At 38.8% G+C, this 24,978-nt stretch overlaps 1 protein-coding gene across 1 annotated transcript in view; it reads right to left on the bottom strand.

Moving 5' to 3' along the window:
- The window catches only part of itgbl1 (integrin, beta-like 1), a 41,857-nt gene that overhangs the window by 12,869 nt on the left and 4,010 nt on the right, over nt 1-24,978 (bottom strand). The window contains 5 exon segments of the mRNA XM_030787114.1: nt 12,016-12,162; nt 12,973-13,113; nt 15,916-16,056; nt 16,598-16,720; nt 17,558-17,704. Of these exon segments, the coding sequence (XP_030642974.1) occupies nt 12,016-12,162; nt 12,973-13,113; nt 15,916-16,056; nt 16,598-16,720; nt 17,558-17,704 (699 nt within the window).

The raw sequence follows: 24,978 nt of genomic DNA, 5'->3' as shown, positions 1-24,978 counted from the left end.
GCTGCAGATGAGTAAAATATTCATTGACGTCTATATCCAGGAAAATATCATTTCTGTCATTAGTAAAAGAATGCTCAGTCTATCATGGCCCGTGGTTATAAGGAGATTAGGCAGCTAAGACAGCGTTGTCATCTGTCTGACATTGACTGCTCTGGCTACAGGCGAGCAGCAGAACAACAACAAGCTACACCCTGTCTGGCAACCTCTCAGCCTGCCAAGCAGATAAGTGTCGTCTGCGTGCTCCTGTTACCACGGCAACTGGTGATGTCATAGCACTCTTGCCTTATCGATTAACGTTCACCGCGTCACAGTCCTTCCTGAAGGCACTGTTTGTTTACACCCCCACCCCTTCCTTAACAAAAAAGAAAAAAAGGGCAAAAAGAACTAAGCATCTAGTTTTGGTCTCACCTTGTTCTTTGGAGAGAGAAAGAAGAAGAAGAAGAAGAAGAAGAAGAAGAATTGGTCAGTCGAATATGAAGGGCACTCAAGGAGGTTTGGGTTCTTCATGTGTATATTCTTTTTTTCACCCCTTCCATTCATCTAAGGACTTGTCTCAAACAACATTTTGACATTTTGTACATATAAAGATCCTACTTTATTGAATAATTTGGTACCAAACAATGTCGGGCCTGGAGTGGAGTTTACTGCAATTATTTCTCTCTAGCAAGGAAAATGTGTTTGCAAACCTCAAAAGTGCTAGCAAATGAATGCTAAAAGTGCTTTTTAATTGTGCGAACAAAACAGATAGTACGTTTACATGTGTATACACTGTGTTATTCTGTTGCTGTTACATATGTAGTGGAGACACATGACAAAACTATGTACCAAATGCCTTCCAAATAGCAGTGCTGAAACAATTTCAGCTGTTGAAATCTTATAAACAGCAGCCTCTCATAGTGTGTATCACATTTAATGTTGTTGTCCCTCCATATTGTCAAAGTACACTTATACTATGATCTTTAATTCATCCTTTAGGCTTACATTGTTCTGAATTGTAAGCCATGCCACTCAGTTGGAAAGCTCGTTTAAAACAAAAATCTCTACAAGGGTGCTAGAGCCAGTAATCCATCAACAAACACGTTCTCTCATGTGCGAGGTCTTTCTCTTCAATCTCAGGAACTGATTTCTTGCCAAGCTAGTGTCACTCTTCTTTTTTTTTTTAAACTGTGTGGAGTGAGAGGGAAATCTGATTTGTAAATATACCAGCGTTGAAGGGAGTGCTGCCATTTTTGACATCGGCTGACAGCGGCGTTCGCAAAGCAAGAACAGCGTGCTGGATCCTCACTGCATGCACCCTGTTGTACCCTCTGATGCATGAACCCACTGAGGGAAATATGCAGGCTCATGCAAATGAGGTATTGTAGGCAGTGAGGGAAAAACAGGATTTCAGTGTCTCTCTCATCTTCAAACCTGGCAAAGAGTAATGCTGAAATACTGAGAGAATCCCAAAAAATATTTTGAGTTTCAAAAAAGGCTGTACTCCTTAAAGTCATGACCTTGTCAGTAACAAAGACACACTCCTACCCACACAAGAGACAAAGGGGCACTAATATGTGTGTAAATACTAATATGCTACGGCTTAGTCTAATTACGTAGTTTTCAACAATATGGTATTGCTACCACTCTATTATTATTGCAGTTGTATTGAAAGTAAATGCTAGTGGCGGTTTATTAAACGAGGAAGTATGGACTTCTTTTAACAATAAGCTTGGACATCTTCATCGTCAGCGAATCTTTAATGAACAACCCAAGCTGGTTGATTTATACTAGGGACTGGTCATATTACTCACCATCATACTGTTTATTGTGAATGCAATAATTAACTGTTTGTTTAAAAGTACAGCTATCACATATTGTAAACAAAATAAAACAAAATCACAAAATCTCACTGGTGAGACGAGATAAAACTACAAAAACTATTTTAAAGTTCTCTTATTTTTCTCTGACATCAAGGGCAAGCATCTTTCCTCAAACGAACAATGGAGACTACTTTTACCTCCATTTAAAAAAAAAAGAAAAAGAAATTACAGCTTTCGGTATCTTTTATCCACTATTTGCTAGTACTCCTTTACCCTGAATAGAACATCCCCAGGATAAAAGATGGCTTTTTTCTGCTTCTCCCTTTGGGACTTTATCAAACCTAGAATTTGGCAACCTTCAGTAGGGCCAGAAAATGCCAGGTCAGGCAGAGTATGGAAGAGTCTTTTATAGATGTCCCATCAGAGCGCATTTTTAGTCAGCTATTTGGTTACTGCACACGCGCATCTTTCATCATCCCCCAGCACCTTCTAAAGAGAGTTACACATTCAAATCGCAAACAAAACTTATCTATGATATTTAGATAATAATTATGAGGAGGCGGTGGGTCATTTGTAACACTGCTGATGTGTCATCCAACACATAATGTGAACACACCTCATGTGTGTCTTATCTCTAAAAAAATTGTATTCTCTTCAAACTCTCTCAAGGGACTGTAGGATTACTGGGCTCCTAATAGTTTAATATGAGATTGGGGAAAGTATAGTTGATTCCATATTGAAGCAATAGGGTCACAGCATGGACCTACCAAAGGCTATTCTCACATTTCAATTTGGTAACAAATTTTGAGCTTAAAATGACCAATTTATCCCTAAACAATATTTTTTAAGCACACAAAGGTGAAAAAATGTATCAATACAAAGACATAAACCAAAGTCATTAGTGCAGCTCACACTCTGTTACAAAGAAGGAGAGTGTGGTAGTAGGGAGCAGAAGTTGTAGTAGGTGTTCCCACAGCTCAGTTGACAACACTTTTGAGGTTTCCAAAAACATTCTTTTCACATCATGAACTATTAAGCATTAAAAGACTTAAAGATGAAAAATATGTGTTTTGCATGACTACACTACTCCAAAATTAAAATACTGCTCTGCTTTTGCTTAAGGTTGAGAGGAGAGATAAAAAAGAAAGAGGGAGAGAACCACCATCATCAAACCAGGAGAAAGTGATTGCAATCAAGCACTAATTCAGACGATTTGCTTTAAAAGACTGCTCATCATTCCGGGTGGCTTGCGGAATGTTTTAGATACCAGTCAACATCTGCGTGACAAATTGAAGCCTATTCTCTATCTCTTTCTCTCCCCATACCCTTGTCCTCTCTTCAAGAACTGAGTTGATTTATTGCACATGTGATTACTGCTGGGCATGTTTAATCAAGATATTCTTTGTACAATTTGTATACTGAAATCTATAGTATATATGTGTAAATTAATGAATAGTGCAAAAAGTAGCACTCAGGACATTTTTTCTCTTGTGCACTTAGAAGGCATTCATTCCCTCTTTATGCACCATCGATATTTGCTTCAGTGTTCATCAACCTCAAAAAGCAGGTGTTTCCTTGAGGAAATTCCTGGCCTGAAAAAAATGTGAAGCATGCAAAGTGTTGACTTCTGCATTTTAGGAAAAGAGAAAATATCAAAAGCTTCTCTGTTTCTCATTTCAGGGTTTTCTCTCAAGTCCTTTAGCATGTTTTTCCACTTTCTGCTGCAAACTCCCATATTTATTTTTCCCTTGATTTGGGGTTAGTCTTTGACAGCGCTTACTGTTTCTATACAATGCAGTCAAATAGTTGTCCAATCGGCTCTTTTCACTTAAGTATTCTTTCACTTGCGAACAGAAACAAGTGATCAGAAACATGACCCGTATATCACTGGTGATAAATATCTACATGTGGTTATGGTATGTGGCTTTGATGTGTGATATATGGTCTGATATTGGGATTTTATGTGTGGTATGTGATTAAATATGAGTGGGCTTTGTGGACTCAAGTTTGGAAGTCCCTGCCTTGTGATGGCCTGATGGGCAGAGCTGAACTCCCCTTGACTATGAATTGAATTACAGAATCAGGAAAATTGAAGTAATCACCTGATGTCTAGGTTAACAGGATTGGGGAAACCCAAACCTACTCATGGGTGAAATTCACAGATGTATAAATCATCATTTGGGAAATTCTCCTGTGCCCACAGCTCATAGACTAAACTGTAAATAAGGAGGAGCAGGGAATCTATGGCTTGCTGACGCAAAATAGGAAATCCTCTAGAGACAATTTGCTGTGAGTGCATCCATGAAAAAAACAAACAAACAACAAATTCCAAATCCCACGTTCCATAGCATTAGGTAAGCTAAAGTCACCACTGACTGTTCATTCAGTCAGTTGTTACTGATAGGGCATTTCTGCAATGCTAATTTTTTTTTTTGTTTGGTTTATTTTTTTTGTTTGTTTGTTTTTTCTGGAGTAAATGAAACTGATATTGGCATCACCAAATTGATTTCTATGAATTCATTACAGCATCACTTTCTGATGTCACTTATGTTTGAAGACAAATAAAACAGAACAGTTTCAATGACTGATTGAATATGTGTTTATCCAATATACATATGCTTGGAATTGCTGCTTCTTAGGCTTTGTTTTGCAGTGATATCTATTCTAGTTTTTTGAGCAGAGAATATTATTTATTGATCACATGCAACATTTTCCCTAATAAGCCAATAATTCCTTTGTGACCTTTCACTACGGAACACAGAGCTCATTTCAACTGAGCTCCCACATAAACTCTCCAATCCAGCACTCTTATGCAATATTTTGGAAATAATTACTGAGAGGAGCACAAGATTTTGTGGTTGCCATGGAGAATTTACAGTAAGCAAAACTGTGTCTATTTAGTCCCTCATATTTATTCATCAGTATCCTTGAGGTAACAATTAACACTGGTTCTGATATACATACTGATGGACAGACCATTCCTATAGCCTCAAGGATCCATGTGATACACAGCATATTACCAGCCAATGTCTGGACAGCACTTCGTACTAAACTTTGTTTTTCCTTTACAAATCACACAAACATATAAGCATGTCTACAATCTGAGAAATCTTGATTAGATCTTTACTGAAAAGTTATTAAAGAACATGTATGATTGCTTTTCATACAGGCATTATTATGATAGCTGGAATTCAATGAACAAAAGCTTAGAAACGAAAAAAAGCTTAGACGCATTGTGGATTTAAAGCACTATGGAACAGTTTATGGGTCATTTCCTGCAATTTAAGTTAAATGTAAGATATTGCTAATGAAATTCAACCTAATTTAGTGTCCCTATAATAATTCCTTTTCACTACATGGAAGAAAACTCACAGACTTCTCATTTATTATCTTTTTAAAATCTTTCAAAAACATAACAGATGTGACATTCTCAAATACGCACGTCCGCACCATACACAAAGTGAGATTGACCACATTGACTGTGTGATATTCCTGTACTGATTTATGTTCTCACATACATTATAGTATCTGACATCAGTCTCCTTTTATTAAAAAAAACTTTGAAACTTTGTAAGTCTCACTTTTCCAGGCCCTTAGCCAAAGTTAGTATTATTACAGGTGCTATATTTTGGGCACACTGTCCAGAGGGGAGAAAAAAAAATATACAGATCAATGCTCAAAGTCTAAGTCCCCAGTTCATGAAGCCCACATAAGCTTATTCATGCCACTTTGAAGCCCTGCGCTTAAATTCAAACTGATCTCCTATTAGTCTAAAACAAAAATCAAGCACTAATATTACGAAATGGAATACATAAGAAGTCTTTTGACCTGAGGGAAGATTCTATTGCATGAGTAGTATTGTCCACATAACTAAGTTTATTTATTGTCAGATCTAGTCCTGCCACTTCAACCTCCAGCTCTAACTGGACTATACAACACTTTAGATTTTTTCAACATGGAAATTCCTTTGTGATGGGTTTAGGAAACTGTAAATTGGGAATATATGAATATTGCACCTTTGACCTCAGTTTTGTACAAATAAGTTGATTCTAATGCTTAGGATGGGACATTCAAATGCTTTGAATTTCAGAGGTAATTTTAAGCCAGGTCTGCCATTTCATGAAAAGCAAACAACCTTGTTGAGTCACACAGCACATTCCTTATAGTGGTAGCTAGCTTGCAGAGTATAGGTGTAATATGAGAACAGCAGTCACCCAGAGGTGATTAGAGAGCATCCAGGAGAACTTTATGATTGTTCTGTCATTTTATAAATGACTACATGAAGAGTCCATTAAAGTTCAATTACTACTGCACTCTCTGTAGAGCAAGACCATTACAATGGCATCCTGCTATTTTTAGTCTAGAGCAAAGAAAATACCACCACTTTTTTACACAACTGTACAATTTCATCCCCTCTTTCTTTCATACCATGCTGACCTACGTCCTTTCTGTAAAAAAGGTTGTTCCGAGCCAAAGTTTTTCTGCAAAACTGCAGAAATCTCAACAGTAAAAAAGTTATACATTTAACACACACACACACACACACACACACACACACACACACACACACACACACATATGTATGTGTGTGTGTGTGTTTGTGTATCTATATATATTTCAATGTGTGTGTATATTATATCATAGTATATATATTACACACACAGACACACACACACACACACACACACACACACAGATGTCATCCGTCCAGCATGTTTGGTGATTCAACGATTCAGGCATTTTACATTCATCCTTTAAATGTTCAGTAAGTGGAGCATGGTCTAATTAGAGAGTTTTCTAAAGCTCGGTGGGTGTGGAACTGGACCTCCCTAGAGGACCACTCGGTCAAAACTGGTGAGGGCTGAAAATTTATCATGCTCCATTAAATCCAGGACTGCAGGAATTCTGAGCCCATTCTGTTCCAATGTACACACATCTGTGGGAATGCCAGGAGCATCTGCCAATACTTACGTTCCAACAAACAGGCAATGAAATGTGTGAGGTAACATGGTCCCTTTGTGTTACTGAACCTGCATGGTCTCCACAATCAACATACAGTACATTAATATTCCATTAATACTGACTACTGTTTTCTTACAAAAATAAATGAAATAATAAATATAAATATAATTAAATAAATATATAATGCATCACAGTAAAGAAAACTCCTTATAAATAATCTCATTCAAGCTGAGAAGCTAATGGTGCATTAGACCCACTGTAATTAAACTCATCGGTAGTCTTTAGCGTGTAATACTATATGCAACATACACAGCCATTTATGCTGTCTTGAATAAAAGTCATATATGCTGCCTCTAACATAGTCATATACACTGTCTCTCACACAGTCATATACACTGTCTCTAACACAGTCATATACACTGTCTCTAACACAGTCATATACACTATCTCTAACACAGTCATATACACTGTCTCTAACACATTCATATACACTGTCTCTAACACATTCATATACACAGTCTCTTACATAGTCATATACACAGTCTCTAACACAGTCATATACACTGTCTCTTACATAGTCATATTCGCTGTCTCTAACACAGTCATATACACTGTCTCTAACACAGTCATATACACTATCTCTTACACAGTCATATATACTATCTCTCACACATTCATATACACTGTCTCTAACACAGTCATATACACTGTCTCTAACACAGTCATGTACACTGTCTCTTACATAGTCATATTCGCTGTCTCTAACACAGTCATATACACTGTCTCTAACACAGTCATATACACTGTCTCTAACACAGTCATATACACTATCTCTAACACAGTCATATACACTGTCTCTTACACAGTCATATACACAGTCTCTAACACAGTCATATACACTGTCTCTAACACAGTCATATACACTGTCTCTAACACAGTCATATACACTATCTCTAACACAGTCATATACACTGTCTCTCACACAATCATATACACTGTCTCTAACACAGTCATATACACAGTCTTTAACACAGTCATATGCACTGTCTCTTACATAGTCATATTCGCTGACTCTTACATAGTCATATACACCCAGTGGCCTGTAGGTTCAGTGTCTAACCCTACATGAGACTGAATAACTCCCGCCGACAGTGAACCTAGCAGCTGTGCGTTATCATATAAAGCATGCATATGAACTATGACAGACCAACCAAACGTTTGTATGGGTAAAATGAGTAACCTCAGAGAGTTTTAGCATGGTTGAATCACTGGTTCCAAGTGCACCAATTCCAGGATCTGAAATGGCTGTCCCATTGGGTTTTTCATGCACAAGATTGCCCAAACTTTACAGAGATGAAGTGGCTTCAGTGAACAGATGATTACCAACACTGGACAACTGTGAGGTGGTTAGACAAATCCGTTTTCCTGTGCTTCTGGCAGAATCAGCGTTTGGTGGAAGCATGGGTCTATTGATTCATCCTGCCTGAGATCAGTAGTACAGGCTGGCGGTAGTGTATTGTTGGATAGAGTACATATACAAGAACATGACAGTGTGTTCACTTTGTCTGAGTGGCCTGTGCAGTCAGCAGACCTCAACCCGTTAGAGAATATCTATCAAAGATGAGATGGGATGGGATGTTCACAGTATGAATGTAACACCATCCAGTCTGCAGCAACTCTAACACAGTCATACACACTGTCTCTTACACAGTCATATAAACTGTCTCTTACACAGTCATATACACTATCTCTAACACAGTCATATACACTATCTCTAACACAGTCATATACACTATCTCTTACACAGTCATATACACAGTCTCTTACACATTCATATACACTGTCTCTCACAAAGTCATATACACTGTCTCTTACACAGTCATATACACAGTCTCTTAGACAGTCATATACACTGTCTCTCACAGTCATATAGACTGTCTCTAACACAGTCATATACACTGTCTCTTACACAGTCATATACACTATCTCTAACACAGTCATGTACACTTTCTCTTACACAGTCATATACACAGTCTCTTACACAGTCATATACACTGTCTCTCACACAGTCATATACACTGTCTCTTACACAGTCATATACACTATCTCTAACACAGTCATGTACACTTTCTCTTACACAGTCATATACACAGTCTCTTACACAGTCATATACACTGTCTCTCACACAGTCATATACACTGCCTCTCACACAGTCATATACACTATCTCTAACACAGTCATATACACTGTCTCTTACACAGTCATATACACTGTCTCTCACACATTCATATACACTTTCTGGTACCAATGTGGTACCAGAAAGTTACTAAACTGGCCACTGTATGTAGATAACATTTGGACACTAGCTTAACTCTGCAGCAGTGAATGAACAGTGGATATTTATTAAGTGTTACTGCCAAACCAAACTAGGAAATTTTTTAAACTGTATACCTTTAATGGTAGAAGCAACCAAACAGAAACAAAGGGGGCTATTTTAGCATCTAAAACTCCACATGCCTGTTTTCATATGTCATTTAAGTTAGCACTGCCTTTCTTCTCTGTTTTCTTATCCTGTAACCAGGAGTGCAGGAAAGAAAGAAAGAAAGGAAGAAAGAAAGAATTTAATAAATGTGTTAAATGTATTGTAGTTAATAAGTTTACTAGTACTGCTATTCTTGCTATCTTTCTCAAAACCATTTAGTTATTCTAAACTAATGAAGAAGTGCAGTAAAATTGGAGACAACAGCAACAACAACAACAACAACACCAATCAGAAATAAAGTAGATGTAGAATGATAATGAGGGGAAGAAGAAGAAGAAGAAGAACACAAATTGAGGGGCAGTTTATCTCTAATGCCAGACCCCGGTCAATGTTTTCTTCACATGAAAGAGGAAAAAAGAGCGGAAACAGTCTATTTGTCCAAGGCCAACATAAAAACCCACTCGACCTTAAAGCGTACCAGCCATCTGTGGTTGGCAGACAGCAATAAGTAATAGGTGATCTAATATAGAATGCAGTAGTAATTCAGTCTCACCAACAATGAACATGGTACCATAAAGGTATGGTTACCAACAAAGATTTAGCAGGGGAATTACAACATGTTTATAGTTTCAGTGATTGATGTACAGTTTTTCAAACAAGCAATGGGTGCAGTTATTATTATGAAAATTATTATATAGCAGAGGACACCTGAAAGCAACAATATATAATAAGAATGTATGGGGAACATGCATTAGGACACAACAAACTCAAGCTCTGAGAACATAAAATGAAAACTGACCCTTCTCTAAAAGCCACCGGAGAACCACTACTATCCACATAACTTAGCACAATTTCCCCAGTCAAACTATCCTCTTAGGACAGCTGTTTTGTGCAAGGGCTCTCTTAGCGATCCACTGATGAATAAACAAAAGAGTAAACAAAATGACCAAACAAAAAGAGAACCAAAGCAACTTTTATCATGGCATGATCGTTAGGGCCAGGTGAACCAGTTCTAGCATCTCAGAAATTGCTGCCTTCTGAGGTTATCACATGTGCCAGTGTCCAGGCTTTACGGAGAATGGTTTAAAACAAAAAACAAAACAAAAAAACCCCCAGAAAAACACTCCTTACAGCTCTGTGGCCTGGCTGATCAGAAGTTAATGGAGACAAAAATCATGCAAACTGACAGACAGGCCACAAACAGGCAAATATGATCACAGCACAAAAATAGTGTGCAAATGAGTATCAAAGAATGCACAATGGTTATCAGTCCTTGTCATAACTGGACCACAGCAGTGGATTCATATGCTAGGATCCTGTCTACTAAAAATAAGGAGAAGCAGTTCCAATAATCACATGATAACTACACTTAACAACTGAGGAGGGCAAAAATATTGCTCAATACAACAAATATTGATTCTTATTGCTCCGTGTTGATGATTTAATCAGGATTTGGCTTGCATAGGCTGGTAACAGTGATGTTATGCTGTGGGAAATAATTTCCTAAAACACAATAAGTTTCCTAGAGAGCAGTGTCTGAGTCCCATGTTGTTTGAATATTGTTGCCGACCAAGTGCATCGATGGCTATGCTTTTCCTTTTGTCACATGGCTACTTGTGTAACAAAGCACATATTGCACTGTAAAGGGTGCAGGAACACAGCACTAGTCAACTCAATAGAGGGTTTTTGAACTGCGGTCAATCTACAGCAACTGTATGATACCATTGGAGGGGTGTGGACCAACATCCCAGTGGTAAATTCCAAACAACCTTTAAGCTCCGTTTTAACTGAAAGCGAAGTGAAATTTCGCGCAGGTTTGACTGCTTGCGTGAAAAATGAACAAGCGAATTTCACACCGCGTCACAGCAAGCATTTTTTGAATACACCAGTCAGATGACACACGGTCAGCTTGTCCTCCATCTTGACTGAGGAGATTTCTGGGAAGGGGGCATGGCTTCTAGCCCTACTTGAAGGTGATTGGCTTTCGCCAGGTGAAATTTTGCTCAAGTTGAACATTTTTTAACTCAAGTGAACGCTCATTTTGCCCATTTTGTGTTGATTGCAGTTTTGCCAGGATTATTTGCCTCCTGCCATTGACTTTGAATGCATTTGCGTAAATTTTGCATCACGTTCGGTCAAAACGCAGCTTTACAGTTCAGGATGGAGACAAATGGGGGACCAATTCAGGACCAGACAGGTGTCCTAAGGCCCTATGTGTTCATACTGATACAACGTTGGTTAAACATACAACTGGAATAGAAACTTTTTTATCCTGGATTGCACTTATACAGGAAAAGCTGGCATGATTGTAAGGCAATATGGCCTCTGTTCAGAGATCTGGAGGAGACATGATAGTTGCTGATCTTTGACTTGATATTGTTGTCACATTTCATATAGGAAGCTGAAACAGGTCATTACTAATGAACACAATGGTGAGCTTTTGGTGCCAACATAATGTTCATCAACATTTTCTTCACTAGCATCCCAGAACTACTGAATTATGACTCTGGTCTCCGAAACTCTGCCCGTCTATGCTTTTTGTGTATTATTGATGCTCATATTATATGACATGAACTTCATATCTCTAATTGCCCTACACATCCTATTTGCACTTAGAGATAATTGCTGTTAGCAGAGTTGTAGCACAGGTGTGGCATAGAAATCAATAGCTATTTTATGGCTCAACTGAGAAACATCAAGTCAGAACAACCAAATAAACATTCTGGAAAACCACAGGAAGGGCAACGTGTTGCACAGATGAAATTGAAATACCTCTCCCAAAGCAAGGCAGGTTGGATGATCCGCGACATTTTCTCAGACTGCTCTCCACAGAGAGGGCACAGGAAAGAGGATGCTCACATCTCTTGCCAGTCCAACCCTCTCTGCAGTCACACCTTCCACAGTTGCACTGGCCATGACCTTCACGTAGAATAGAGCACAGAAAAGGGTCAAGATTTAATGCATGGATAGTTACTACTGCTCCTGGTCAGATCACCTCTGTGTGTGTGTGTGTGTGTGTGTGTGTGTGTGAGAGAGAGAGAGAGAGAGAGAGAGAGAGAGGGAAGATTTAGGACACATCTCTCAGGACTTGCTGGACACGTGTAATTAAAGCTTTTGAGCTTTTATTTGTTGTGTATTTTTTGTGACAGCACAGCACAAGTAGATTAAATAAATAATTCCGCTGCAGGTGTCAGTAAATCAAAAACAAAGACGTCTGTGTTTATTGATCCAATAACTTTGTATTTTACTGCTTAACCACATTATTCAAATATGCCTCAACAGAGAACACTGTGTATTTTAAAAAAGTGCCTCCCTCTTCCACATGCAAGATTCACTGAAATGAACAGAGTTTATAGCCTCAGAGTTATTCCTCAATATTAGAAACAGATGTCAAAACTTTCTTCTCCCCTTCACATTTGCCTCTTGTTCGTGAGCAGAAAGTTATTCTGAGGCTATATTTTCAAAAGGACAAAAACGGACGGAATGTGTTCCATGTGGATATATAACAATTCCACCAAATGCCCTCACAGTACAGCCATGTCAGCATTTCCATGGTCAGAGTTTGAATCAAGCCAGAGACACTTTTCGTAGGGAGTGTATGGGAGACTAAAACACACTAAGTGTTGCCTTGCGTCTCAAAGATTCTGGTCAGAGTATGGATATTTGCTATGTTGTAGTGTGTCAAAGTCATGCGGCGTTACGCAGGTAAAACTGATAAATCTGTCTCACCTGAGCAGAAATCGTCAGAGTATCGGTCATACGTTGCGTGGCAGCTTCTTTCATCACACTCACACGTATCACCATGGATATCCCCCCAGTCTCCTGAAGGGTCTACATCATAGCAGTTACACTCGCCACAAATACAGGTTCCTGTAAGGACACGCAGAATGCAAAGATCAAACTGTCTGATGGAAAATGCTCAAAAATGATAACAAACATCGAATAAGAGATGGTAATGTAGTCCTGAGGTGGCGTGTTAACTATGTTTCATGTTATATTGATTTAAAAGAAATAGAAAGAAAGAAAGAAAGAAAGAAAGAAAGAAAGAAAGAAAGAAAGAAAGAAAGAAAGAAAAAGAAAGAAAGAAAGAAAAAACATTGCCAAGAGTCGAACAACATTTCCAGTGCCATAAAACCAACACATTTTTAAACCACCTATCTTAAACAGTTAGCATGTTAAGATACTACCCTTATTCAGTCGGAGAGCTCTTTGATAAACGAACCCATGCTGATTTGAGGGTGTGGATCCAATAGAGAATGGTAAATCAAGTAGCTGTGCAGTGCAATAACTAAATCTATGGTGAAAGGCAGATTCCACCCTAGGGTCTCTACAGACAGGAGTCCTGGGGTCCTGCATTGAAGCAGGATTGATGAAGGAGACCTGCTCTAAGCTTAGGATAATCCACTGCTGGGATGACAATCATGGCTGAGGCTAGAGACAGCACAGGGGAAAACACCACCAGTCTGATGAATCTAAGCCAGGGAACCAGCTGAGTGACAGCAACGGTGGAAATCCCATTTTTTCTTATCTGCTCCAGCACAGGGGGAGCACATAACGGAGCCTCGCCAGCTGGCAGACTAAGAACACAGGCCAGACTGCACTTGCCATGCCTAGCCTCGTGTCACGTTTGGGTTGGGTGGGAACAACATGCTACATGTCATTTTCTGGTACACTTTTTTACCTATGGCTTTCAGCATTTGCTAATGGCCAACTGGAGGCCTCCAAGCAGAGGTCACAATGCCCTATGTATGATCAAATGTATCGAGTGGATGTTTTTTTTTCTATTAGAATTTTAGATCTACACATGGATAAAGCTTTTACCGAGTGCAAATTACGTTGCAATTTCGTGCCAGGTTTATTGGCTGCTCTGTTAAAGATTTCTTAGAGATGTTTTTCCCACTCTCGTATTGATGGGCATTAATGGATACTGTAATTTTACTGGGGAATTTAAATGGCAAGCTTTTTTAAAGGAATGAGGGGGGTGACTTACTAATCCTGAAAGCGTTGTTGGCATTTAACAAAATAGCAATGATCTGCAGTGAGCTGTCAATCACATTGCAGAATGTGTAACTGAAGGACCAAAATGGAATAAGATTAAAAAAATAAAGCTGAAATGGTTTGAAGTAGTCCAAATAGCAGCTATTTTTTGCCTGTGTTCGCTGGCACAAACAACAGCTCACCTGAAGAGGACCTCTATCTTGGTCCCTTTTTGCTTTTGTCCATTGTGAATGTCAAAGAGACTCCAAGCTTTAGAGAACACTCAGTATATAAGTACTGCAGTGAGTATGCTGCGTTCTTAATAGCACACACGGATGTATTATGATGAAATATTTCATCTTGAGCAATATTTCAGAGAAAACTGGAGTGAAACAACCAAAGTACTGATACTACAGCTGATGAGATTTGAGATATGAACTTTTTTCCTCGTAGGGACCGACAATAAATCCTCTCTTAAGATTCAGTTAAATACACAACAGCCTTCCGTGCATTAGGTCTCCAAAAACCGTCATGGTAAGCATGCAGTGTATGTCAGATCACTTGCATATTTTAAGAGCGCAATCTTTTATAAAGCCTTTTTGTGCTCTGTGACAGCACTTGACCAGTCTAAATGTCTGTTACACATGGGTGTACTCAGAGCAAAAACATCTTTAATATGACATCATTTTCATGAACCATGAGCCCTCTCCCCCCAGAGTTTAAAATCCTGACCTCCCACCCACTCTTCGACTGTAGTGTGTTTTCTGGAGACCAGCACTGTTAGCTGGCAGGGAGACCTGCATCTTAGAGAGTAAGACAGAGAGAGACTGAGATGGAATAGAGAGAAGGGGCTTCTCCTCAAGCAGAGTGCAATATCACTGATTGGAGAGCTGCCACAGGCATTGCATAAATCCTTCTAAAAACATTGTGGAGGAGGATGGCTGTCAGAATCTTTTTGGCTGTGCTATCTCCGAGTAGAAACCTTGAAAGGGTATATCCATATAAGCCACAGTAGGGAAGTGCTGGTGACATTGCATGTTTAACAGACATGTAATTGTTGAACCTCGATGTCTGTTATATAGTTGAGGTGTACTCGGAAACTTTGGACAGCACACTTCACCGAAGGAATTTAGCTTTTTGACCAAAGCTAAGTACCACTGACAGTACTAATCTTTCCTGAGCTGCTGTAATCAATTTTAAAGCCTCACTCTGAAATCTCCCAAAATGAATTCTGATCAAAGCCTTTTTCTTTTGTTTGACATACCTCAATGAAGAATGGAAGAGTCTCCCCCTCAGAACTGCTATGTGTATTTTGGGCACGGAGCCAAATGTGCCCCACTCTCATCTTTATAGGTCAGTTAAGCTAACTGAGCCTTCAGAACAGTGTAATGGGATATCATGCTTTATTCAGCCATACCGGCTCTTCCAAGCAACCCATTTCTCTTTGTTCTTATTTTTATAGAATCAAACACAGTGAATTCACGAATAATAATATAAAAAAAACTATGTTTTAGCACTTTTACTGTCATTTAAATCAAAGTTTTGAGTCAGAGATAGCGCTAGATATTTTTCCTATTGAACAGTGCATAGAGATACACCTCTGTTACTGCAAACCTTCAAAACTGAATTTAGAGACATAAAGCATGTCTTGACTGAGTTGGCTTTTTCCTTGTGATCATGGTGGCGGAGATAGACCTCTGTTGCTGCAGATTTTGCCATCTGGTGATGTGCATCTCCGCTTGCTCTCCCATGGGCTGATGTCACACTGGAATTCACATTTATCTCCATGCCAACCAGCCGAGCAGTAACAGTTTCCACAGTAACATTTTCCATGGCCTGCAACCAAAAGAGGAGAAAGAGAGAAAAATGGAGAGAGAGTGGACCACTACATCTCTTTCTCGTCTCCCGACTTTTATTATGTTGTTTAATTCATGTGCCTTAACTCTTATCAAGAAAAAGAAAAAGAAAAGACTTTTATGGGTTCTTGTTTATTAAGCAGTTTAGGAATGTACTGAAGGTCTTAATTGATTGAAACCTTGCAAACATTTTAATGACTTTATTTTCCATGAAGCCCCACTAGCAAGAGATATATGTGTCTCCAAAATGAAATTACAGACAAGTTAATTAAAGTCTGCAGATGGGAATGCAAACCTTCAGGGAGCGCCATATGAGGTGCCCACCACCATGAGCTGAGGGAGCCACGTTATGCTCATCCCAATTACACATCCAATTAACCTTGGCAGAAAAATTGTAACATTTTTGCTTTACAGGTACTTTGAAAAGCTTTTTACCATGTATTTGTTTTTCTTTTCTAAATATATTTATATACTGAGTGACACTGTAATATCGGTAGCGCGTGATGAACCTTGAAGCGTACCTCCACACAGTTCTCCGGTGTCCTCGTCTATACACTCACTGTCGTCACACTCACAGTAGCGGCCAGTGATGAGGCCCTTGCCGTCGGGGTTGTGGCACAGGCAGCTGCCACAGTGACAGGAGCCTGTTGGCCAGTAACACGTGTCAATGTCTCACCCAGATACCACATGCCAGGACGGAGCCGTGCAGCACTGCCCGCCAGGCCTCCTTACAAGCAAACACACACACACGCACACACACAAACGCGCACACACTAACCATTTCTCTCTTGCCTTTCCACCCTCTCTGTCACACACGCACATACAAACACACACAGATACACATGCACACGCACATGCACACACACTCACACTCACACACACACTCACTAAGTACATTAAGTACTTTCTTTCTCTCTCTTTTTCCGTTGAACACACACATTCACATACACCCTTGGACACAAATAGTCTGCACATCTGTAAACCAGCTGGGTCCTCACCCCCTACTGCACATCACATCCACACAGTCACACAGCCCAGAGCGAAGGCCATGTATGCAGACCCACTCAGTTATCCACAGGTGGGTGCTGGAACTGTTAGCCTGTCAGAAAATGTCCCCTCCAGCACAGTAAAGACTGACTCACTCTATTCATGTCTGAGCGCTATAAGAAAATTCAACTGATTTATTGTAATCCCTCTCTAAGACAAGTGGAGTCCAGTGCTGAAATCACCCATGCTTGATGTTACATGCTTGTCTGCTTTCACAATATGCGCTGAATGGAATATCACTCTTGAATAAGACTAAACGCTTGTAATTTAGTTTCTTTCCTGAAAAGTTCCATATTATTTCTGTTCTTTTCTGAGATGATATGTGCAATCAGTAGCTGAATTGAAAACATACTACAGAGGTTACATATCACAGAGTAAATGAAAGACATGAAGACGGTGGGCTGTAGTTTTCTGCTTTCAGACAAACACCTCACCTGCATTGGAACACACTACTCCTTGAGAGTTGCGGCAGAGGTCTTTACTCTTCTTGTTGGACATGCTGCACTCCCTCTCATACTGGCAAGCATCCCCAAACCAGTCATCATCACACATGCACTTACCACAGAAACACGTGCCATGACCTGTAAAAGAGGCATACACACACACACACACACACACACACACACACACACACACAGAGAGAGAGAGAGAGAGAGAAAGAGAGAGAGAGAGAGAGAGAGAGAGAGAGATGTTTTTTGAACAGAAAAAATATATAAAATCCAAGTACAACATGGGCCATAATGTGAAAATGAAATAGCAGTGTAGATAATGACATTATATTGACGGTACATAGGAGCTCAATAATAGATCGATTTTATCATTAGTTACAGATTTGTGAGGTGTTGGAGAAAGGGTGAAGGGCAGTGTGATGAACAAGACATTAACACTTTCTATGCCTGCCTGCATGCTCAAGTAAACCTCTGTGTGTGTGTGTGTGTATGTGTGTGTGTATGTGTGTGTGTGTGTGTGTGTCTGTGTCTGTGTGTCTATGTGTCTGTGTGTCTCTGTGTGTGCATGTGTGTGGCCTCCTTTGTTAGCTCATCTTAAAACTCAATCAGCGAATCGTAATGCAAATTACACCACCAAATCATGAAAATTAAAGTACTGAGATTCAAATTCATTGTTTTGTTTCGTTTTTTTTTCTTTCTTTTCACACGGTTTGGAGATTATTCAAATTACAAAAATGATCTGGGAGACAGCAAAAAGGCTCAGCAACACTCTTAAAAGGCAAGCTTAGGTCAAGCCAAGAAAACACTGCAAATTCAAACACTCCAGGCTTGTGTAACCGCAGAAAAGGAAGGGTAACATGCTTAAAATGTTCCTGAAGCCATGAAGCACTTAAATGACAGACAGAGAGGAGTTTAATCTGACATAATCAAAAGGCTCCCTGCAATTTCACATCCCCCTCCTCCATTATAGGCTGATTATGCAATCTGACAGCACTTCATAAAGGCAAAATAGAATCCAGGATTTTATTCTCTCAGTTTCCTAAGCCTCCACCTTCCTCTAGAATGTATTACCCATCCTACTCGTTGTGTTTTTGAGCAGGATCTGAATAGCTCTATCTTTGTCTCATAGAATATATTGCATTAAAGGAATGATGAATTTTCACATCTCTGACATTTCTTGTAATAAGGCAATCAGTGTTCGAAATTCTGATGGTGGTCCCCATGAAAATAAATGAGGAAGAAATGACACATCATATGATACAAATCCTGAGTGCTGACAACTTATTATGGATTCAGCTCCTTGCGTTTAACCAAAGCCTCTTGTGCCATCTTCAATCACTCCCTTGGCTCTAATCCATCATGTAAATTTGATGTCGTTTTCAAGGGCTATCAATCAGTCTTGAACAGTAGCCTTGTTCTGCTGTTGTACTCATTACTGGAGTGTCCTGGGAGCTTGTCACAAAAAGTTATCATTTTTATTTTATTGCCAGTCCTGAAGAAAACACAAGCATTAAGTTAATGTGAAATTAAATGGCCACCTATTTTGAATTTGACCGACAAATCTTAAGAAAATAGAAAACTAACAAATATTTTCACATAAGCTTGTAAAGACTTTTTTGATTTTGATTTTGACATCCAATTGTAAAAATAGCAGAGGTGTAGGATTAAGACTGCAACACAATTCAATTACCAAAACATGATTTTTCTTTTTTCTTTTTTTAATATAAATATTTATATTGAGCTTGCATACCTGATAAAATGGCATAACAACTGAATTTGGCAAAAGGCAAGCATTAACATGGTAATATAATAAGCATCAGATACTTTTAAACAACTTGAGAAAATAAATGTTTCTATCAAGTGCAAAAAATTCAGTGTGAAACCTCACAGCATAAGTTAACAGATATAAACTCTTTTTTTCTGTCTGTCCATCACAAGGAAGACGAAGCAACATGCAAGCATAACATAATTTAATGAGAGTGAACTTCATGCGTATTCAATGTCAGACAAATATTTGTGACATGTTCTCATCAACGTTAGCAGTGGTTACTTATCTTTATAAAAGGTGGGTGCCTCTCACACTTTACAACAAGTTCTCATAATATATTTTTGGTTTGTAACTTCACCACATATCACCAAAACTACTCAAATGCAATATAAATAGAACTAAAAACAGTGGCTCTGATTTTCTAACACACTTATGCTAACATGCTAATTTGTGTTAATAAAACAATTCATTCATTCTTTCACTTGCTGCTTATCCTACTTAGGGTCGCGGGGGGTGCTGGAGCTTGAGCCTATTCCAGCACTCATTGGGTAAAAGGCAGGGAACCATCCTGGACACGTCACATTCATAACTGGGGCAATTTAGTATCTCCAATTCAGCTGACTTACATGTCTTTGGACTATGGGAGGAAACCTACACAGACACGGGGAGAACATGCAAACTCCACACAAAAAGGACCCTGGCCACCCAGCAGGGAATCGAACTTAAGACCTTTTTGCTGTGTGGCGACAGTGCTACCCACTGTGCAACCCCTAACCAAGCAATAACAAACTAATTTCACCAAACTGGACATGATCGAGCAAAATCATGACTACTGACCACAAAGTCACCCATGACATTCGGAGAGGGTAACACCATACAAAAGGTGCAGAGATGCAACAGGACTTAACCATACTGCCCATAAAGAGCACAATGCACATCGCTTTTTTTTTTTTTAACATAGCATTTAACATATGTGGATGAGCCTTTTTTGAACCCTGCTCTCTTTACGTAAACGTTTAAGGAGCAATTAAGCCAGGTTCTGATCCACTGACAAGACACGATTGTCCTGACATATTAATTGGCAGCCTCTATCTTGTAAAAGGAAGTGTGTGGACCTCACTGTCCACTGTGTCTCCATCTTTGCGTTTCTCAGACTATAATTTGCACAGACCCTGAGGAGGGCCGGGCTGTCTCTGTGCAAGCACTGCTGGGCAAAGACATCAACACACCCATAAGCTTTATGACTCACTCTAAACAGCTGGGAATGGTATTAATAGGTGATGCATCCTTATCTGCTGAAATTGTTGATAGCGAGCAGATCAGTGAGTCATCATCATTATTAATATAAGTTTTATTATTCCAGTCAGCACGCAAGCCATGTTTACCAATACGTATTCGGCAAATCTCTATCTCTTCTCGGACACGAGGAAATTACGCGTACATTTGCCACGACTGCTACCTGGTACGCTGATCGATAGTTATGTGAATTGCACAGCAGACACAAGAAATAAATTAAGGTATGATTGCACTGCAAATATTTAAAGAGAACTACTATAATATGAGCTTCAGAACCCAATGATAGCTGTAACCAAGAGAAATTTATCTCATTGATCATAACAAACAAACAAACTACACTCGCTGTTTGTGTAGTTATGGACTGTGGCATTATGAGAAAGCTGACAACAAAAATTTCTGTTTATTTATTTATTTGGTTGTTTATTGGGTTGGTGGCTTGTTTGGGTGGTTGTTTAATATATATATGAAAACATACATATACATATATACATATATATATATATATATATATATGTATATTTTTTTTTATGTGTTTTATAGTCACACAATAGTCGTGCTTTCTGAGGCTTTATAATTGGGCAAATTGTGCAGGAAAAAATATTGAAGAAGAAGTCGAAGACATTTGCTTATTTCATCCATCTTTTGTGACCAAAACATTGGATTTATTCACATTTAGAGCAAGTGTTTAGTGGTTTACAAAGCAGACATTAATTAAAGCTATGAGTTCACCCAACCAGTTCTAAAATCAATTTAAATATGATCTTACTCAACTAATGCCATCAAATAAAATCCAAAATTCAATGCATTTGAAATTGACCAAACAACATTGACTTCAAACGCAGTAATTATATTCATGATTGTTTGTGCTGTTGAATAGATTGTTCTGATTACTTATTGATCCAGAAGATGTAGGAGACTGAGGCCATTTTCAGCACTGTAGAGATTAATATTTTAATATTCATATTCAATTATATCTTTACTGTGATCATTTTCTCTTCGTTTTCAATTCAGGTCTGGTTCCTGTCATGGTGAAATACAACTCTCACACTACTCTATATTTAATTGAAAACATCATTTTATACGAGGTAAATTTTCGTATGACACAGAGCTTTACTTTTTATAACATTTATTCCATTCAATTTGTTTAGCTCTGTCTCTATATAAAACAAGGCAAATTTCAGTAGGCAATTATTCCCTCCTTGTTATTCTCTCATTTTGTGTTACAGAGCGTGAAATGATTGCGCGTTGGGCTGTGTTCTGCCTGAGTGAAGGGGAGACACCTGTCTAGAGTAATAACTCAACCCACATCCAGCAGACCCAAAACACCAAGAGAAGACAGAACCATAGCCAAGCCCACTCCATTAATGAGCTGAGTCGTAGTTCAGATACAAATGGATTGAACAGCTTGTTTTAAATCTTCAGATACCACTCTCCTTTTCACTTTATTTACACTTCTTTTAATAGTTTTGTTTGACAGTACACTGTAGCGGCGACGTCAAAACACGTTGTGTGATAGAGATGGAATTTCTTTAAAGAAGTGTCTCCACCTTCAAAAAAAAAATTAAGTGGAAGTACCGCTGATGTCTTTGCAAATCATTCCATATTTCGGCAGTTTTGAAATGAGGCGTCTTTTACAACATGTGTTTAGCAATACGGTTTATTATGACTGCAAATTAAATTAAAAAGACCCCTTTGAGCTGGCAGTTCGCTGACCCCAGGGATGACACAAGTTCATCTTACAATGTTTACCCACATAGATATATGCCCAGTGGGTAGATGACCTTTCCTGCAGTGTTCAGAATATGCATTTGTCTTGCTGTTTTTGCGGTCCATACTATAAATAGCACCCGCAGACTCACATACTGCATCACTCATACCATCAGCAAGCTTTGGCATATACAGTCGCCAAGCTTTTGAATCTGACATTCAAGAAACAGCATGTGTCCATCAGTCACGAACTAGCTACAACCACCAATATGCAAAGAACAGTATGGTTCCACACGCTGTAAAATATGAAACATGATCCATGGTTAATACAGAAGTAACTAGCTAGAAAAGTTTTCCCACAGTCTTGCACACTGTGGTGAGATGTACAGATGGAGAGATGTACAGATGCCAGTTCATTCAGAGATTCATTTTCACCATTCATCCTATCTTAAAGGCACTATTGAACATCAGAGTAAAAGAAAAATAGTACCAATGTATGTAACACAATGGAATTAGCCAATATATCACATTATGAGGATGCAGTTTGCTTAGTACGCAGTTTTAGATAACTTGAAGAACAATCTACCATTGAACACTTATGTTTGGTAAGCTTTTAATTGTTTCCATTTGAGTTTATTTAGCTCTGCATAGTCATGTGCCCTAGCATTACAACATTTCATGCCCTAGAAATGTTGTAATGCTCTCCTAAGTTACACTGAGGTACATAAGAGGAATTACTCATAAAATTTCATCGTCAATTACATTTATCATATCTGGGCTATGCTATAGGCTCATATTTGTCTTTTTCAGTAAAGCAATGTAACAGGTTCAGACGTAACCTAACTATGTGGGTATAGGCTTAGTGATCTCCCATTACCATCACCGCCACAACACCTGGACATTATACACAGTCTGAGGGGCTTGTTTTGGGGTTTGTAGACTGGGTGAATGAAGGTAGTAAAAGAGTGCTAGGGAAGGAGGCAAGTTGCTAAAATATTTGGTCCAGAGATTGAGGAAAATTCTACTTGTATACTTGAAAGACGATTGACTAGCAGGAATAGCATGGGGCTGTCTGAAAATTCTTCTCTCAATATTCCATTGATAATTAGACTTTCTAAGTGCAGTTTCCAAGCGCTTTGTCAAAGGTGAAAAATAGTAACAAGAGAAATTTTAAATTATGACTATCTGCCGAGCAAGCAGCATTTTGTCAACAAGAATGGCACTGCTGTGCAATGAACTTGTCAAGCGAGGACTCAGTGCAATGGATAACTGCAGATACTCTCTTTTTCTATTACACAGTGACAATTCGCAAGTATCAACTCGTTCAAATCTAAATGGTTCTTTGAGCCTGATCGCACAAGCTGCCGACCAAAGTTATGTAATATCCTTGATACCTGCCTTCCCAAACATCTGGCAGACAGTCACAGTCATAGTTCTTCCACAAGGCAACTGAACTTTTGCCCTTGTTTAAGAAAAAAAGACATGCCAAGAGAAATCTACTGGGACTTTCAAACATGGAATATCACTCTTGCTTTTCCAGTTAGACATTTTTGTGAGAAACATTATAACAGCATAGCTGGGGTAACATGCTTTTTTACACAGAGAGACAAAAGAATTTTCTGTGTCATCAAATATTCTTTTAACTGACATTAATCTAAATGATTGGAGAATGTTCTTGACAGTCAAAACTCATTAATCAAACTTCTCTTTCACCTAAGAAGGAAGTATCAAAATGAGCCTAAGGAAAGACTCAGCACCTTTTTAATAGGAAAGAACTATTCACATTGCAAGGCCAGCTCTGGGGTAGGCTGAGCAGAGAAAAGAAACACTCTGTGCAGATGGAAAAGAGATGTGGAGAGGAGCGACAGAGCAAAAACAAGCCAAGGTTTTCACGTGGTCCATTTAAAAAACAAGGGATCATGTGAGGGGAGGGGGAAACCGTGAAAACAGAGAGAAGAAACTGCCACGTTGAGCCTCATCTCCATAGATATAAGAGAAACTGATTCAAAGCAAAACCGGGTCACACGAAATGGAACAAAACTGCTTAATTTTGATATACTTCTTATTGGCTTTGCAGATATTTTATGGTACATGAAAGTAGCTGAGGACAGAAGTATGCTAAATCCTCTTGTGTGTTTTGTGGTCTGGCATTACCAGCTCTGTCCTTTTTTTTAACACTGTTTTTTTGCTCAATGGTACATCTGTTTTTTTCTAGTCACAGGTGAAAAAGGAAGCCTACGTAAAATAAAAGGTGAATAGCAAACAGGTGGTTCACATCTGTTGTAAAAATGCCATCGTAAAAAAGACTACCCAGATGCTGCTGTCTGAAGAGCAAAGACAACAGTTAGAAACTTTGGCTCTGCCTTTAAAACTGTTTAGTGTACGTTCATTATAAGTGATGATGACATATTGAACAAATTGAGGATTAGCTATTTTGACTGAAGTGGCTAGGAATCACACAAAAGACTGACCTCATTAAGTTTTTATCTCTGCACAACTTCATATAAACTATGCTCTCTTCTGTTGAGGACACTCTAATATTTGTCCCAAGAAAGTATTTTGATAATGTTACCCTGAAAGCGTTAGCTTCAAGATTTAATGCCCCATTTAATTTTCATTGAAAGAGTGGATAATT

The sequence above is a fragment of the Chanos chanos genome, chromosome 10 (assembly GCF_902362185.1).
Source record: "Chanos chanos chromosome 10, fChaCha1.1, whole genome shotgun sequence".
Taxonomy (NCBI): domain Eukaryota; kingdom Metazoa; phylum Chordata; class Actinopteri; order Gonorynchiformes; family Chanidae; genus Chanos; species Chanos chanos.
This window is presented reverse-complemented; position numbering and strand designations above follow the sequence as displayed.